At 38.2% G+C, this 18,050-nt stretch overlaps 1 protein-coding gene across 1 annotated transcript; it reads right to left on the reverse strand.

The window, feature by feature from the left end:
• Nucleotides 1-15,317: 15,317 nt before the first annotated feature.
• LOC116527933 (olfactory receptor-like protein OLF3) lies at nt 15,318-16,034 on the reverse strand. The gene has a single exon (XM_032245150.1). It carries the CDS (start codon nt 16,032-16,034, stop codon nt 15,318-15,320), a length of 717 nt encoding a protein of 238 aa, XP_032101041.1.
• Between the last annotated feature and the right edge of the window lie 2,016 nt (nt 16,035-18,050).

Raw genomic sequence — 18,050 nt, forward strand, 5'->3', positions numbered from 1 at the left:
GGCTTATTTATCCTGGGGAGGAAAAATCATTTGATCAGACTCCATGGTCCAGCTATATTTTTCCATTCTTGGCTTCTCTATCAGTAATGGTTATCATTTATTAATACATATTATAGGTCAGAACATGAATGAGGTATGTGATGCGCACAACATAATTTAGTTTCCACATCGCCGTGTGTGTGTGTCTGTGTGTGTGTGTGTGTGTGTGTGTGTGTGTATATGTGATAATATCTGTTTTGGCCAGGTGCTATGGCTCATGCCTGTAATCCCTGCATGAACCTGGGTGGCGGAGTTTGCAGTCTGAGATCATGCCATTGCACTCCAGCCTGGGGGTCAACAGTAAGACTCCATCTCAAAAAAAAAGAAGGATTGGGAGTCCGAGGCAGGTGGATCATGAGGTCAAGAGATCGAGACCATCCTGGTCAACATGGTGAAACTCCGTCTCTACTGAAAATACAAAACATTAGCTGGGCATGGTGGTGCGTGCCTGTAATCCCAGCTACTCAGGAGGCTGAGACAGGAGAATTGCCTGAAAGCAGGAGGCGGAGGTTGCGGTGAGCCAAGGTCGCACCATTGCACTCCAGCCTGGGTAACATGAGTGAAACTCCGTCTCAAAAAAAAGAAAGAGAGGAAAGGAGAGGAGAGGGGAGGAGAGCAGAGGAGAGGGGAGGGGGGAGGAAAGGAAAAGGAAAGGAAGGGAAAGAAGAGAAAGAAGGAAAGAAAGAAAGAAAGAAAGAAAAAGAAAGAAAGAAAGAAAGAAAGAAAGAAAGAAAGAAAGAAAGAAAGAAAGAAAGAAGAAAGAAAGAAAGAAAGAAAGAAAGAAAGAAAGAAAGAAAGAAAGAGAAAGAAAGAAAGAGAAAAAAAGAAAGAAAGAAAAAGAGAAAGAAAGAAGAAAGGAAGGAAGGAAGGAAGAAGGAAGGAAGGAAGGAAGGAAGGAAGGAAGGAAGGAAGGAAGGAAAAGTTTATTTTAATGATGAAGAAATCATGTCTTGGAGAGAAATTAAGTAACTGACCAAGTTCTTGCTGGTAGCAGGGCCGGAATCACATTCAAGTCTCAGTCTAAAGCCCATGCTTTTTCTAATGTCTTGCACAGTCTGACACCTTACAATTGCCAATTCCAAAAGATACTCCTGCTCTTCCTGTCTTACCACCTACCCAGAGCTCTGGAAGTTCTTCCTTACAACTCCTTTATCCTTCACATGCTGTATTTTCTTCTGCCATCCCTGGAGATAGAGAGTAGCTATCACTAACCTTTCTCATGAGGTACATGAGAAAGTGAGTAGTGGAGAGTTGGCCTTTTCAGTGTTAAAGATCTCCTGGACTTCATTCAAACCTAAGGTCTGCCACGGATGTGCTATAACCTTGAAATCTTACCCTCTCTGAGATTCAGTTTCCTCTTTTGTAGATGTGAGTATTAATATTTATTCAGCTTATTTCATTGAGGATCAAAATCCAAATGAGCTAATGTAAGTGAAATTTTATATAAACTAATGGCAATCATCGTGAAAGGGGCTCCTATCCCATATTAGAGTGGTAATAAAGTTAAGAATACACTAACAGGAGGAAGCGGAGGAGCTGTCATGAACTGAGCAAAGCCATGAGCGAAATAAACATGGGCCTCACTCAGGGAATTGGACGTTCTTGGGAGTGAAGGTGGGGGTCACTGAGTGGAGATTTTTAAAAATAAGAAAACAAAGAGATGCATTGTAAAATTTGAAATATTTTCTATAAAGGTTAGCAAACAGAAAATAATGCTAAAGTAACCAGGAAAGGTCCCTGTGACCTTTGAGAAGGTGATATTAAGGCTGGGAAAGATTCCAGGACCCCAGCCCTTTGAAGGGCTATGGTGAGGGGGAGCCGTGCTGAAGGAGGTACCATGGCTGTGCTGTGATGGATGGGAAAGGAGCCAAGGAAGAGGGCAGGAAGGCAGGGCCAGAGGGTGCAGATCCCCACAGGTTATCAGGGTTCTGAATCGTGGTCTAAAAGCAGTGGGAAACAATCAAAAGATGAAAGGTGAATGGGGATGATACGATTTATGCAATGGAAAGATAACTCTGTCATTGCAAAGTGGACACCATGGACACCTTGGAGGCAGGAGTGTGAGCTGTGAGCTATGAAACTAGTGCAGGCTACTCAGACCAGGTGATAGTGAACAGTGAACTTAGACACTGTGGCTTCAGAGAGGTGGATTTAAGATACACATTAGAAGTAGAATCTTTAACAGTAATTGGTGGATTGGATATGGAAGTTGAGAGAATGAAAGAAATCATGGAGGAATCTCAAATATAGGAGTTATTACCTAGAGGTGATGCCATTTACTAAGGTGTTTAGTTAGATGGCATCATTTACTGTCTTACTATCTTTACTATCTACTATTACAGTTCAGAAAATACTCTAATAATAATTTAATGAGTATTCATAGGTGCTGGGAAGTTCTTTTCATGCAATATCCCATTTAATCCACAAAAGAATGCTAACTAGACATTCTTATTCTTATTTCAAAGAAGACACTGTGCTTTAGCTAGATTAAATAACATTTCCAAGTTAGACAGTGATAAAATCAGAATTGTAAAGCCCAGGTCTGACTACAAAGGCACGCCCATAACCACTAGAGTGAAACACACAAATGAAGAATATCACATTTTGGACTTACTACTATATTTTACATTTAAAATTTCTGACTATTTTAGGAAATGTTCTTTAATCTTGCTGAAATTTTATTATAAGCTGAGACTATTAGAAATGAACCCAAATTTTAAAAAGAAAGCAATATGACACAAGTACATATTCAATCAGGCACACAAAACAGAAATGAATGTGTAGAAATGCTTGGTAAGTGTATCAGAGAATAGATCATGATTAGATATGCTTTTAAATGTAAATTAGGGAGAGGAAAAGGCATTTTTGACGGATGAATTGGAGTGAACAAGTGCACAGAGATCTGAAACAGCTTGAAATTTTCAGGAAAGCAACTCATAATTGCTGTGTGAGTGGACAAATTGTAGTGCGTGAATGAGCAGAAAAGAAATGGATGGAGGGAGGGAGAGAGAGAGAGAGAGAGAGAGAGAGAGAGAGAGAGAGAGACTATTGTCATGGACCAGATCATGGAAGAGTGAGGCATTGAAGAATTACCCTGAAGTACAGACAATAAGTAATCACTATTTGTGAGCAAGATGACAACATCCTCTTATTATATTCTTGTTTTTGATGTGGAAAGATGGGTTAGGATGGGACAGGGTTGCCAAACCAGAGATTCATAGACCTATTAGAAAGCATCTTCATAGCAGACACTTAAAGATACACACAAAGGGCTGGGTGCAGTGGCTCACACCTGTAATCCCAGTGGTTTGGGAGGCAGAGACAGGCAGACCATGAGGTCAGGAGTTCGAGATCAGCCTGGCCAACATGATGATACCTTGTCTCTACTAAAAATACAAAAAATTAGCTGGGCATGGTGGCAGCTGCTGTAGTCACAGCTACTCAGGAGGCTGAGACAGGAGAATCACTTGAACTTGGGAGGCAGAGGTTACAGTAAGCTGAGACCACGCCTCTATGCTCCAGCCTGGGCAACAGAGTGAGACTGTCAGAGGAAGGAAGGAAGGAAGAAAGGAAGGAAGGAAAGGAAAGGAAGGGGAAGGAAGGGAGGGAGGGAGGGAAGAAAGACACAAAGAAGAGAAAAATCATTCTAGCTTATAACAGTTGTCAAAGAAACAAAGATGGACATACTTAAGTTTTCACTTCTAGAGGAAGCTCTGCAAGACAAAGAATTCCTTATTTCTCATCAACTAAATGGAGGTACATAGGCACTAATTATTGCATACTGCTATTTTTATGTATCATCTTACTGCAAAATATGTAGAGCCTTTTTACTTATAATAGTTTTTACTCCATTAAGCCTACTCAAACATGTTACCCCTCATAGCAGATTTAACACTGGTCTAGAATCAAACATCTTTGTTTCTTATGCCTGCTGCTATGCACTTTTCTCCAATTTTTTCAGGGTTCTATAAATAAGTGGGTTTCAGGTAATTTGAATTTGATGGACATTTAACCTCTGCCCCTGCCAAGACAGCAGCAGTTTTTGTAGCCAGCAACACAAACAAGTTGCCAGGAAGACACAGTGGTGGCAGGACAGGGATATCAGGTCTTTGGGTCAGTGGTAAAGATCTAAAGTCTGGCGTTATAATCTCGGGCACTTATTTTTGACCCCGCACCAAGAGACGTCTCAAAAGTGGCAAGGGGAGCCTGCTCCCTCAGCTCACTGCATAACTGGCTGCACTTAGATTTCAGGAGACAAGAATATCATCCAGACTGACTGCTAGGAATTGAGAGTGGGTAGAACAGAGAAACATTAAACATTTTAGAGTTTAAATGTTGCTGTGTTGTAGGAGCCTGCAACAGGGCTGCCTGCATAGCAAGAAAGCAATGCTCTGAGAGGGAGCACTCACCTCAGCACAGCAGCCTCTGATAGGGTGAAATGTGAAAACAAAGCCTTCGCTGATTCTAAAACTGGAAGAAGTAGAAGAAAAAGATTCAGGTATTGAACAGATGTGAGGAACCCACTTCCTAAACCTAGAAGGAGTGAATGGGCACAGATTACCCCACTGCTTTCGAGCTGAAAGCCAGAATAAGGTGACAGGAGAGCCCAAGGCACCAGGACCACATCTGTACCTGATGTGGCATCAGGCTGGCTCTTCCAGCAGCCTGGGACCAGGGTGCCCATCACCTTCCTGCTGAACATGACAGTGATTTAGGCACACTGAACTGTGAAGACCTTTGGATTCTGAGGGCTTTATAGAATACCAAGACTTTCCCTACATGTCTGCTAAGACCCAAGAGAAAAAAAAAACCTCAAAAATGGCAGCTCAGCTCTCTTGTGGGATCCAAGAGAAATTTCCATTTGCCCATTGTGGCAATCTTGTTTTATATGCTATTAGGTCCATAGGGGGAAAAAAAAGTCCAGTTGTGATCACACATTTTTTTGACAGATGAAGAGAAAAATGTACTGCAGTTAAATCTCTATGTATAGACTTTCAAATATTCTTCAGTCTTTGCCTTACTTAAAACAGGATGATCATGTAAGTGCTCCAAATGCGATATTGATACCCAAAGGAGACTGGCATTACTACATTTTAGTAAAAGTTTAAGTGAAAGTTTTTGTTTTAAATACTTATGTCAATTTGTTAACTAAGTAAATTTATCATGATAGGATGGTTGTCACTGTCAGCTGCCCGTGTGAACAGTTGACCAATAGTTCACATTCTGGGACAAAGCTCTAGTTTACTAAAAATCACTTCTGTAGCCTGCAGAACTCTTAAGTAGCCGTCTAGCAAAGAAAAGCTATCTCTGTGATTTCATGAAATGAGGAATAAACAAAAACCTCTGGAAAAATCTATACTTCTAAGTCAAAGAAATCATAAAGAAAATTAGAAAAAAAATTTCAAATTGAAGAAAAAATAGAGCTTAGAGAAAAATTCTTATGTTAGAAGTGTCTCAAATCAATGAATCAGAGTTTTACCTTACTTCTAATTTCCTTTATGATTTCTTTGACTTATTTATTATTTAGAAGTATAGAGTGTAATTGTCATACATTTTGTTTATTCCTCATTTCTTATTTCTAATTTAATATCATTTTCCTTATTTCTAATTTAATATCCTTATGTTAAAATGAACTATTCTGTATAATTTCAATTTCAAATGTGTTGACATTTGTGTTCTTCTGTTGCTGAGTAGACGTTATAAAAATGTCAATTAGGTTAATTTGGTTGATGATGTTGTTCAGATCTTCCATATATTTGCTGACTTTCTTTTTGTTTACTTGACCTATCAAATATGGAGAAAATTATGTTGACATCTCCACTAATAATGATAGGTTTGTCTATTTATTTATTTTTTTCTGTATTTGTAGTGCTGTTATTAGATTATTAAAGTTATTATATTATCTTGATAAATCAACTCCCTTATTACACAATATCCTACTTTTTCCACAATATTCTATTCCCTTGTCCAGCCTCCATCCTAGTCAGGCCCTATAAACCTGAGACCTGGGAATTAGTGTTCCTACCTCACGTCACCAGTCATGGCAGCCAGACTCTACTTTTTATCTGTGACTGGTCATGGGTGGGAGTTTCTCCTCTTTTCCTAGCAGACTTCTGATAGAAGGGCAGGTTCTTAGCTTCAGTGGATTTCTGTCTCTTCTCTAAGAGTAAACTACTTTTCCTTCTACTTTTCCCTCAGTGGCAACTCACTTTTGTCTAGACAAGTGGCATGAAGGCTTTCTGACCTTTCCCCAGAAGTAAAAAAAAAAAAAAAAAAAAAAAATGTTGATTTTGTTTGCAAGGCTTGTGGCAGGAGCAGAGAGATTTCTGATCCTCTTTCAGGGGGCAAAAGATTTTGCTTCTATCTTGGTTCTTTAAAGATAAATTTATTTTTTTCTCTGACTACTTTAAAAAGAAAAATTGTGTTACCTTTGGTTTGCAGCATTTTTCTCTGATCTACCTAAGTATGTTTCCATTGTATTTTTCCTGTTTGAGATTTGAAATACTTCATGCATCTGTTTTGATGACTTTATTAAACTTTTAAAAATGATCAACCACTATGTCTTACAAATTTATTTTTCCAATTCTCTTTATTCTTTCAGTTTGAGTCTGTAATTACAAGTAGGTTAGATCTTTTCATCATGATCCAAATGTTAAACCTTTTTAACATATGCCATAAATCAGAAATGCTCTTTAAAATGTTTTTTCTTTTCTTGTTTCTCCCCTGGATCAGGTTATTTTCTACTGACTTCTCTTCTACTTCACAAATCCCCTGCAGTTCTCTCTAGTCTGCTATTGAGCCTATTCATTTTACTTTAAAAAATTTAAATTAAAAAACACTATTTGATTATTTTTAGCAGACTCCAGATTTTTGATAATATTCTCCAACAATATGTTAATCGGTTATTTTATGGTTACATGTGATCGTGTCAATGTCTGTGTTTCTTTGGAATTGTTTTTAGCATGAATTATAAAACTGAAAAATGCCTTAAGAGCAATGTTACTGCATAACAGTAGTCAAGAGACTAAAAAAAATGGGCAGAACTTATGGTAGACTCAAAGAACTGAGAGAGCAACAGCTACATGTCAGGGCTCATTAAGGAACAGACCTTTTCTAAACATCTGTATGGTCAGCAGGGATTTCTAAAGTGTTCTTCTTTAGGAGTAAGGAGAAATTACAAAAATAAAAATACTCCATCAAGTAGCTGCTAGATAATTGCCTGATTGAAGTCAAATAAATCCTTTCTTGAGGAGGACAACATGATGTAGACCCTCTAATTATCCCTGCAGTTTTCCAAACACAGTGTCCAGCACTCAGTCAAAAATTACCTGTCATGAAAGATGAGATTCAAACACTGAAAAAGAGATTTTTTTTCCCCTAGGAAGCTCTTTAATTTTTTCAGGTCGGTATTCTTTTCATAATTCTATACAGCTTCTAAAATCAAGATCTGCACATGTATCCTGGAACTTAAAGTATAATTTTAAAAAATCAATGTTTTGAATGTGGAACCAATAGGATTTGCTTATTATGGATTGAATATGTAATGAGGAAAAGGGAGGAAGAAGGGCATAAAAATTATGATCCCATAAATTAAGATAATAAAGAGGAATATTTTGGTGGGGTTAGTAGAAGTAAAAACTTGCTTGGATATGTGAAAATCTAAATAGAGTTATCAAGCAGGCGATTGGGTACTGGAGCAGTGCTGGGTGTGTATAATTTGGGAGTCCTTAGAGTTTATAGATCCTATAAAATTAGAGGAGATCAACTTAGGTATTAGTGTACTTGGAATTGAGATTGTATTTGAATCCTGAAACATCTAACATATGGACATCTAAAAGAGAATTTGGCTTCTTCACGGAGTCTGAGAAGTTTCTAATGAGGTAACAGGAATGCAAGGAGAATGTCGGATCAACTGTATCATATGCTGCTAGAGAGGCTGAGTGAGATGAGCACTGAAATTGACCATTGGCTTTAGCAACATGAAAAATTCTAGTGATTTCTACACTAGTGATTTTGGAAGAATGGTGAGAAATCCTAGTTTAGACTGAGGAGTGATTGAAGGGGAGACCATGGGAATGAAAGGTGCAGTTAATTCCTTCAGGGAATCTCTATGTAAAGGAGCATAGTGAAATGGGACCACGTCTGTAAAGTAATGCATGATGTGGTCTATTATTTTAATTTAAAAAGGATTTATTCTTGAGTGGTAGGCATGATGTGGTCTTAAGGAGGTTCTTTTTTCCTGCAGGTGGCAAAGGCATATCAAATGTGTGTTTATGGAAATGATCCAGGAGAAAATGAAAATTTATAATTTAAATAATTCAGGCAAAGATACATTTAGGTTTTGTGGGGTAGGAAACAGACAATTTATGAGGTACCCTTTAGGAAAAAGAACATAAAACAATACACAAAGTTTGTGTGAAAATAAACATTTATTTAGAGTGTAAAATAATGAATAACTAAGCTTTACAAGTTTAGAAATACTTTAAACATCAAAATTTTATAAAAATAAAAATATATTTATCTATTAAATATCTGATACAACTCTATAAATCTTTGCTCCCTACTGTTTTTGCTGCATATTATTTGATCACATTTTCACAAAAATAACTTTGTAAGATCTCTTTGGGGTTGATTTTGGAATCACAGGGGGTTAGTAATTTGCTCAGATGTGTAAGCCAAATGGAGATAAAACCCAAGATGAAAAAAGACCACCTGTAAAGTATGAACTTCCTGCTGAGCCTCAAATAAACAGGGTTGTGAAGCAGGAAGAAATTGTTTGGGATGGCCTCCTAGAGGAAAGTGGCTAATCAGACCTAATTAAAACTTACTTGTTGACTCTGGGCTCTATCCAAGTCTTCATCCCCTGTGGGTGGCAGCTTAATTTTGTCGTTATCACTCTGGCTTTTATTTCTTTCCTTTCAACAGAGAGAAATGTACTTTTTTTCCATAAAAGAAATTTATTTGGAAAAGTCAGCCTCTTACACGAGGTCTTGTTCTAATATGTTCATTCTGTCAATTACAGGGATATTTTAAATGCCTTGAATACAAGAAATACTTAGTTTTCATTTTGGTCCACCCCCTCTCCTAACCTAATGTGAAAACCATTTCTCTACTTTTCAAGTGAGTGAAAAGGGTCACACCATTTTTAGGTTTGTGTGGAGAGTAAGTATGTGTCCAATAATTCTAAGTATACCACAATTTTCTTTAAGGACTTCTCAGAAAAAAGAAAAAAATACTCATTAAAACTAGGCACACTTAGTAGTTTCCCTCATAATTGTATCTTTATTGGTTTGCTTCGTGCTACATTTTTCTGGACCTCTTTAATTTGCAAAGATTGAAACTAAAAACAAAACAAAACAAAAAAAACCCACTAAACACACAGGGAGTATATCTCACACACAGCTCTAAGCTAGAAGCAGATATAAATGAGAATTTTGTGACTCGAAGGAGAAAACTTTGAGAAAAAAAGAAATTCCAGTAGTGTCATCATTAAACCAAGGTTCTGGGAACACCGAAGCTGAATTCAACTGATGTTTGAAATATGTTTACATTTAATTGGATGTGCTGTGTTTAGTAAGAAGGCACAAATACGTAGTTTAGAAAATTTTAATACTAACCTTTACAGTGAGAAAAATACCACCAAGTGATTTCAGCAGAGGCAATAATTTATTACTATTCAAAATCTGTCTTTTAACAGGGGAACAAAGTAGTAATTTAAGGAAAACAACCCTCAAGTGCTTACTTGGCTTATCATAAGTATCCCAAGAAATGGTACCCAAGAAGTGTCAACAAGTGCAATGTGGCTAGGATAGCCAAGATGCTTCCAAAGTTTTATGCTTCAAATTTTCTAAATATATAGATAGCAGAACCATATGCAAAGAAAACTATTGATGCTGGAAAAATATATGCATCAGTATTTTATAAAAGCCCTAACTTTCGACCAGTATTTCTATTCATAAATCTTCCAGTGACAATATCTGACAATACATCACAAAGGAAGAAAGATTACTTTTAAATTTTAAATTCAACTCAAACAAGTTAATTATTTTTCTTTTTAACACAACACTCAAAGTACATGAATTCAGCAGAATTGTTTTAAAAGTTATCTAAAGATTTCTAAAAACTAAAACATAAGGCACATGTTAAAATCTTCATGACACTGTTAAAAGCTAAGATTAAAACAAACAAAACAAAACCTACTTCCTTCCCTCATTCTTTACCATCAACCACACTCTCCCCAAAGTATATGGCATTTTAAAGTTAAGCTATTGGTAAGGAGTGAAACAAAAATTCCATCAGTGGACACCTGGTATGGTTTCCACAAAAATGTCTATTATCTGCATTGAGCACCACTGGTATATTCCAGGCCAGTAGAATATTTTCAGATATCTTGGGTCATGAACTGTTCCATTTACCCTTTAGCCATATAAATATAGGGTGGACTCTCCTCTTCTTTGAGGCCTCCTTCTGTGCCTTTCTAGTTGGGGAATTCCTCTGCTTTAGTAACTTCTTCAAGCTTCTCAGTAATATCTATGCTGCTCTTCTTTCTTTCCTTTTCCTGCTCCTCCTCTGCTTTCTGTTCTTTTACCAAAAGTTGATAATTGATACCTATCACCCAGCAATGAAGAGCTAGACACCTGCAATAATTAAGATTATGCCATATGCCCATATGTCTATTTGTAATCTCCATATGTCATTGAGATGACCTAAAAGTGGTGGCCCCAGGAGGATAAAGTAGCATCCCACAATGGTAACCAAACCCACAGTGCTGGAGAGCCTCTGGGTCCAATGAAGTCCATCAGTGTTTCAAACAATATGGAACTGAGCCACAAAGGTAAATCCAAAGGATCTCACAGAGACACAGAACTCAATACAGCTGGTGGATGAAGGTGTTAGTAAATGACACATTCCATTTACAATAATAGAAGCAGCCAATAAATACTGAACTTTAGAACTTGAGGCCTTATCCACTTTGTGGAGGCTGCAAGTCCCAGAGAAGGCCTTGCTGTATGTCAACAAAAGCCAGAAGGGAAAGAAGAAAGGCAGACTTCTCCTGGAATGATACTGATTCTTGCCATAATTACTCAGAAAGGCCAAAGGTGTAAAGAGTCCAGAAAAATGTGAGCACATTTCCAGAGAAGTACAACAAAAAACCTCTCTGAGTAAATAGGGATAAGTCCAGGAATGTATTAATTGTTTGGAAGACTGATCATTTCTTCTCTTTGGGGTGTCCTCCAGTAAGATCTGTATTTGCATCACCTGCACCTTTTTTGCATCAGATTTTTCAGCTTCCTGAAGGAATTCTTTAGACCTCTTTTCCTGCCTTTGTTGGCTTGGACCTTATTGGCCACATAAGGTCTCCAGCTACACAGCAGTTTAGTAGGAAGCCACCAAGAATTAGGAAGTTTCCTTTCCATTCATAGATACCAAAGAAAGCCTGATCAAGGAAGTCAGGGTAGAGAGGCTGCCTGCCGTGGCCAGTCTGTTGGCCAGTGGTCACGTCATACAGAAACGCTTGCCAATCATGGGCAGAGCTAGGTTCAATTAAAGGAAAGCCCAAGACCTCCAATGATTCCAATACCCAAGTAAAGTTCCTGTATAATGTTACAGAGAGAAGCCACAACCAAGCCACAGCCTGACAGACAACACCAACAATCATGACCAAACGACTGCCGAATTATTCTCCAGGATACTACTGATGAGACCTCCACCATACATGACAGCCAGCATGATAGAGCACATCTGTGACACTTTGCTGGAAGGTGACAGTGGCATGGGAATATACCTTCCATCTCTTTGAAGAAGACCTTCCATCTCTTTGAGAAATGCTAAGAGAAGTTGATGGAAATGAAAGCTTCCACTACAACTGTCCACCCCCAACCCCTGTCTGAAGGGGTGTATCCAACTGAACTTCCAACTTCTGGTAGCATTTTAAGTGTAGAAAAATGCTCTGGCTTGCAGCACAGAGCACAGGAGTGAGGCAGTGGCAGGGACTACAGTTCTGCACAGGCCAGAGTGAGACTCGTGTCCTTCTCCTGCTGCCTCATTGGCTGGTTTGAACACCCACGTGGCCAGTTAGTAAAGTTGCAACTTGCCATTTTTTGTGATTGAGCTGGAGTGGCTGCCTTATCAATTTGCAGCCTTTTAAAAAACTCAATTATCTACTTAAAAGGCGTTAGTTTGTTGCCTGTCCTATCACAACTTAACTTGCATGCCTCCCAGCATTTTATTTTAAGCCATCGAAAGTTGTTTCTACATTTTTGTTAGAGCTTTTATAGTCATCATGAAGGGTATATGGGTAATAAATTTGTCGAATTTTTACATATGTAAATGTATATTTCTGTCACCTTTAAAAATGAATGATGGCTTAAATAGGTATGCAATTTTTATTTAACAATTTGTATGCTCAGGATTCTGTAGAAAGATATTATCATCCCTATCATTAATATTTCAAAGACCCATTATAGCTGTCATAGGCTGAATTCCAATCTGGCCCCCAAGAGTCTCAGTTCTTGGTGTACATGCCCTGTACAACACTCTCCCCTTCAATATGAGCAGGACTTGTGACATATGATGGGATTTCCCTGTGATAATGTTACAGTATATGGAAAAACAGAATTTGAAGATGTAATTAATCAGCTGAACTGGATTTACACAAAAGGGAGGTTATCCTGAGTGAGCCTGGCCTAATCAAGTGGGGACTTCAAAAGTGTCCAGACTTTCTTAGCCATCAGAGAAATTTGACACGACAGAGATTCTCCTGTCATTCTTGACACAGCAAGCTACCATGTAGTGAGAGGAGTGGGCCATGTGTTAAGGACTTGAGGGTGGCTTCCAGGAGCTTAGAGGAGTCACCAGCCAGCAGCAAGCAAGGTATTGGATACCTCAGTCACATACATGCAAGAAAATGAATTCTTCCAACAACTGCTGAGTTTGAGAGAGGATCCTGGGTCCCAAATGAGATCACAACCCCAGCTGACACCTTGATTTGAGCCTAGTGAGACCCTGAGCTGAGAATCCAGCTATGTTTCTCACCAACAGGAATGTTAAGATAATAAATTTGTGTTCTTTTAAGCTTATAAATTTATTACAATTTGTTATAGAGCACTAGAAAATCAATGCACTTAACGTTTTTCTAAGTGACTTTTCTGTTTTGTTTTCTAAATATTTCTGATCCCTTCATTATACTTGAAATTCAGTCATTTTTACCAATATATCTATAAATATTTTTACTCTCCTTTAATTTTCAGGTAACTGGCAAGGCTCTTTCATCTAAATAACAAATGCTTCCTTTATTTAAATGACATTTTTATTAATTATAGTTAAAAGTAAAAAGTATTTTTTATTCAGTCTTTTCATCAGAAATACCAATTATCCATATGTTGTATCTTTTTTTTTTTGTCTGTATCAGTTTTGGATTCCAAACAACAGATTACTGTTAACATATTATTATTTTTTTCTGTTTATTGCTTTAATGGCCTTTTAAAATCTGAAATAGTTTGTGTGTGTATGTCCCTACTTTACCTGTAATCCTTAGATCCTTTTGTATCTCAGTCTGCTGTCCTATCACCTCATCTTTCATTAAGTAGATGTGCTTAATTTTCTTGCAAGTACTATGGTCACAAATTATTAGATCCATCAATATTTATTCTCCCTTTCCTTCTTAATATCAGAAGCTCTGATTGTTTTTTAGGCACATGATTACTAACAATTACATTGTCACCTTTGAGTGGCCAAGTAACTAAGTTTTAATCAGCCAGTAGAATTTATGCAGCATTTTTTGTGTGAGTTTTTAATAAGGTCTCTAAAGGAAGTGGGTATGCTCCTTCCTCTTTTCTTTATTTTCTTTATTTCAGCTCACTGCAACTTCTGCCTCTCGGGTTTTAAGCAATTCTCCTGCCTCAACCTCCCAAGTAGCTACTACAGGCATGCACCACCACGTCTGGCTAATTTTTGTATTTTTTTTTTTTTTTTTGAGACGGAGTTTCACTCTTGTTACCCAGGCTGGAGTGCAATGGCGCGATCTCGGCTCACCACAACCTCCGCCTCCTGGGTTCAGGCAATTCTCCTGCCTCAACCTCCTCAGTAGCTGGGATTACAGGCACGCGCCACCATGCCCAGCTAATTTTTTGTATTTTTTATTAGTAGAGACGGGGTTTCACCATGTTGACCAGGATGGTCTCGATCTCTTGACCTCGTGATCCACCCGCCTCAGCCTCCCAAAGTGCTGGGATTACAGGCTTGAGCCACCGCGCCCGGCTTAATTTTTGTATTTTTAATAGACACAGAGTTTCACCATGTTGGCCAGGTTGATCTCGAACTCCTGGCCTTAAGTGATTCCCCCCACCTTAGCCTTCCAAAGTGCTGGGATTCCAGGCATGAGCCACCCCACCCAGCCTCTTTCTTTATTTTTGATGGGCAGCATGTGAATGTGTTGACTGAAATTCAAGCCATTTCTTGAACTACGAGGTAGAAGTTACATACTAGAATAATGTATTATAAGCAGAACAAGCCTCAATTCTTACAACTTCAAGTTAGGCAGGCTTACCTAGCCTAACTCTAAATTAATGTCTATTTTGTTTAGACCAGGATTTCTTCACATTTTCCGCCTCTCACAGTCTGACTCCATTGAAATAAATGCATTAATAAGTTTTCCCTATCCTTATTGTTTGTTTCATGAGGAAAGTCTTTCCATCAATATCACATTAAAAGTAGCTTCCACTCTGGAAGTTAGGTACAATTTTCTTATCTAACAAAGAAGAAAACTAACGCATATGTTATTTCAATAACTTGCCAGAGAGCACAGGTAGTGAGAGACAGAACAAGGATCAGGAGTTAGGTCTGCCTGATGAAGCTGGGGATCATTCCTTTATACATTGACACACTGATAAAACCAAAAATGGGCAGATGAAGCCCCCAAATCACTGAATATCTGAGAGAAGATGTCTACAAAGAAGCTATCTCATTGATCCCTAACATGTATATTTTCAAGTATTGGCCTACATAAAAAAAATGTATTAAGCGTTTGGAGGAATACTTTGTTCGAATGCAAAGATTTGACCATAATAGTCTTCTTTTAGTATAAGTGTGGGAGTTCTGTCTACAATGATCTGATCTCCTTTTTGGTTCTGATGATAGATAACAAGAGGTTCTTAGAGTCATGACCTTTTATCTGCGTCTTTCTAAAACTTTCTGGAGAGCAGCCATAACTTCCTTATTTCTCAAGCTGTGGATCAAGGGGTTCAACATGAGTGGCACCACCCCATAAAAAAGAGCCATCATTTTTCCTCCTCTGCCAAGGAGGCCAACTGTGGCACCAGGTAGGTGAAGATGATAGCTCCAAAGCACATGCAAATCACAGTGAGGTGAGAGGCACGGGTCCTGAAGGCTTTGCAGCATCCCTGAGTAGAATGAATGTGCAAAATGGCAGCAATTATGTAAGCATAGGAGAATAGGACCAGGGAACAGGGAAGCATGATCACCAGAAATCCAGAGATGGCCACCATGACCTTGTTGAAGGAGATGTCTACACAAGTGAGCTGTAGCACTGCTAAGGTCTCACAGACAAAGTGATTAATAACATTGTGACACAGGGGAAGCTGGAAGGTGATTATTGCTTCCATCAGTGAATTTGAGAAGCCAGCCACCAGGCAGCCAGCTGCCAGCCCCAGGCACAGCTCCCCATGCATGATGACCGTGTAGTATAGTGGGTGGCACATGGCCACGTAGTGGTCATAGGCCATGGCCCGCAGCAGGAAGAACTCAGACCCACACAATCCCAAAGAAACATAGAGCTGGAGCACACAACTGTAGAATGGGATGGACTTTCGAGCTGAGATCAAGTGGGCCAGCATTTGTGGGATAATACTGTTTGTGTAACAAAAGTCTACAAATGACAGAACACTAAGGAAGAAGTACACGGGGGTATGAAGCCTGCTGTCCAGTCTGATAAGAAGGAGAATGAGGGTGTTTCCTACAATAGTAACCAAATACATGGCCAGGATCAGGACAAAGAGGGAGACCTGAATGCCCCAATCACTGGAAATCCCCAGCAGAATGAACTCACTCACCCATGTCTGGTTTTTATTTTCCTGACCCCTGAGCTTCCAAGGACCATACTAAAGATGGAAAAATAACCAGTCATGGAAATGAAGGATTGGAAGATGATTTGCAGGGCATATGAAGAGCCTGCCCATCTGAACTTAAAGTCCCCCTAGAATATCTCAGCCAAATCACCATCCAAACTCGGCTTGAACAATGCATCCAGGTGTGAGGACCACAGTGGGACCCAACTGTGCAGGGAAATCAAAGAAAAAGGAAGTTACATTCTTAAAATTCTATTTATTGGAATATAATTTCTTCTCCTGAACATCTGCTCTTAAATAGGGGAAGGAAATTAATGCAGTATTTAGACTTAAAGTCTTACTCATTTTAGTAGTTATTACAGAAGAAATGAGAAAGTTTTTTATCCACATGAAAGCTATGCCTGAGTTCTGACTGCTGTTCACTACCATCTAACTTCTTTTTGTTTACTGGGTTTCTCCTTTGGACATCTCAGACACAACCCTGCTCAACCCTTCTCAGTGGAATGCATCCATGATATGAACAATTTTAATAGGTTCTTAGATATTGTATAAACAATTTTGAGTTTGCTTTCTGTAATTTGCGCTTTTACTTTTAGAGTGTCAAGTGGAAAGGCTTCCTCCAGTAAGCCAAGACCAACCGAAGGCGGCCAACCTCTAGGATCAGGTGTTACACAAAGAGAAGATACACATAACTGCTAAAATTAATCTCTTATCCCCCACAAGGTGAACTTAATGAAGCATTTAGTGATGTCAGATTACTACTCAATAATGATGTTTTCTCAGGGATAGTATAGTTTATTCATTTCTTGTAGAAAATGGATCAGTCCTCACCAGTGAAGATAGAAAGATAGAAGATAAGGCTTTAATTCTAGGACATTGTGACATAGGTAGTAGTTTGGTTTTTGGGTTTTTTTAAACCACTTTATTTAACTTCTGCACAGCAAAGGAAACAATCAACAAAATAGAAAGGCAACCTATAGAATGGGATAAAATATTTTCAAACCATATATCTGGTAAAGGATTAACATCCAAAATATACAGGAAATTTCCACAGCTCAGTAGCCCAAAAAAAGGTTAAAAATGGGCAAAGGAACTGAATAGATATTTTTCCGAGGAAGACATACAAATGGCCAACACGTATATGAAAAAATATTCAACATCACTATTTATCAGAGAAATGCAAATAAAACTCACAAGAAGATATCACCTCACACTAGTAGTAGTTTTTTTAACCCCAAAATAAAACATAAAATGTTTGCTTAGTTACTGAAGGAAGTGATTCATAACCAATGAATTTAGACAGAGCCTGAGGTCTTGGAGAGAATCTTGCAAAAGTACATAAAGGATTTACTTCCAACAATTGGTTAGTGTTCCAAGACTTTACCCTAGTCATAATGTAACTGTGGTATTTTTCTACCTCTCTCCAAAAATCTCTGCAAAAGGAGAGTATTTATACTTCAAGCCATGTTGTTTTTTCTCAGAAACAATGTCATCAATTTGGGGTTTTTTCCCCCCAAATAAAATGTATTTGATATATTTAAAGGTGGCAGGCATTAAAGTCAAAGCAAAACCTGTTTCTTACTAAAATTGTTTCAAATAACTTACCCGAGTCAATTGCCCAGTAAACCACTGAATGGTCAGATTTGGTTTCAGAAAATTTTCTTCAATTTTGTCTACTATTTTTATAGAAAGTGGTGGGAAGAAAACAAGCAAGCTCCCGAAGTACTCTTGGTGAGGCAAAGTCAAAAGTTCATGGGGTGGAAAGAATGTTAAGAGAAGAATTAAGTTGTGACTGCGCTGATGTCTATATGACATTGAGGTAAGCTTACACACTGTTTTCTGAGCACATACTCTGTGCCAGTCCTTATGCTAAATATACATCTATTTACATATATATCACAAATAAAACTAAAAACATACCAAAAT

This window comes from Sapajus apella, unplaced genomic scaffold, assembly GCF_009761245.1.
Source record: "Sapajus apella isolate SASKATOON/1434 unplaced genomic scaffold, GSC_monkey_1.0 scaffold56, whole genome shotgun sequence".
Lineage (NCBI taxonomy): Eukaryota > Metazoa > Chordata > Mammalia > Primates > Cebidae > Sapajus > Sapajus apella.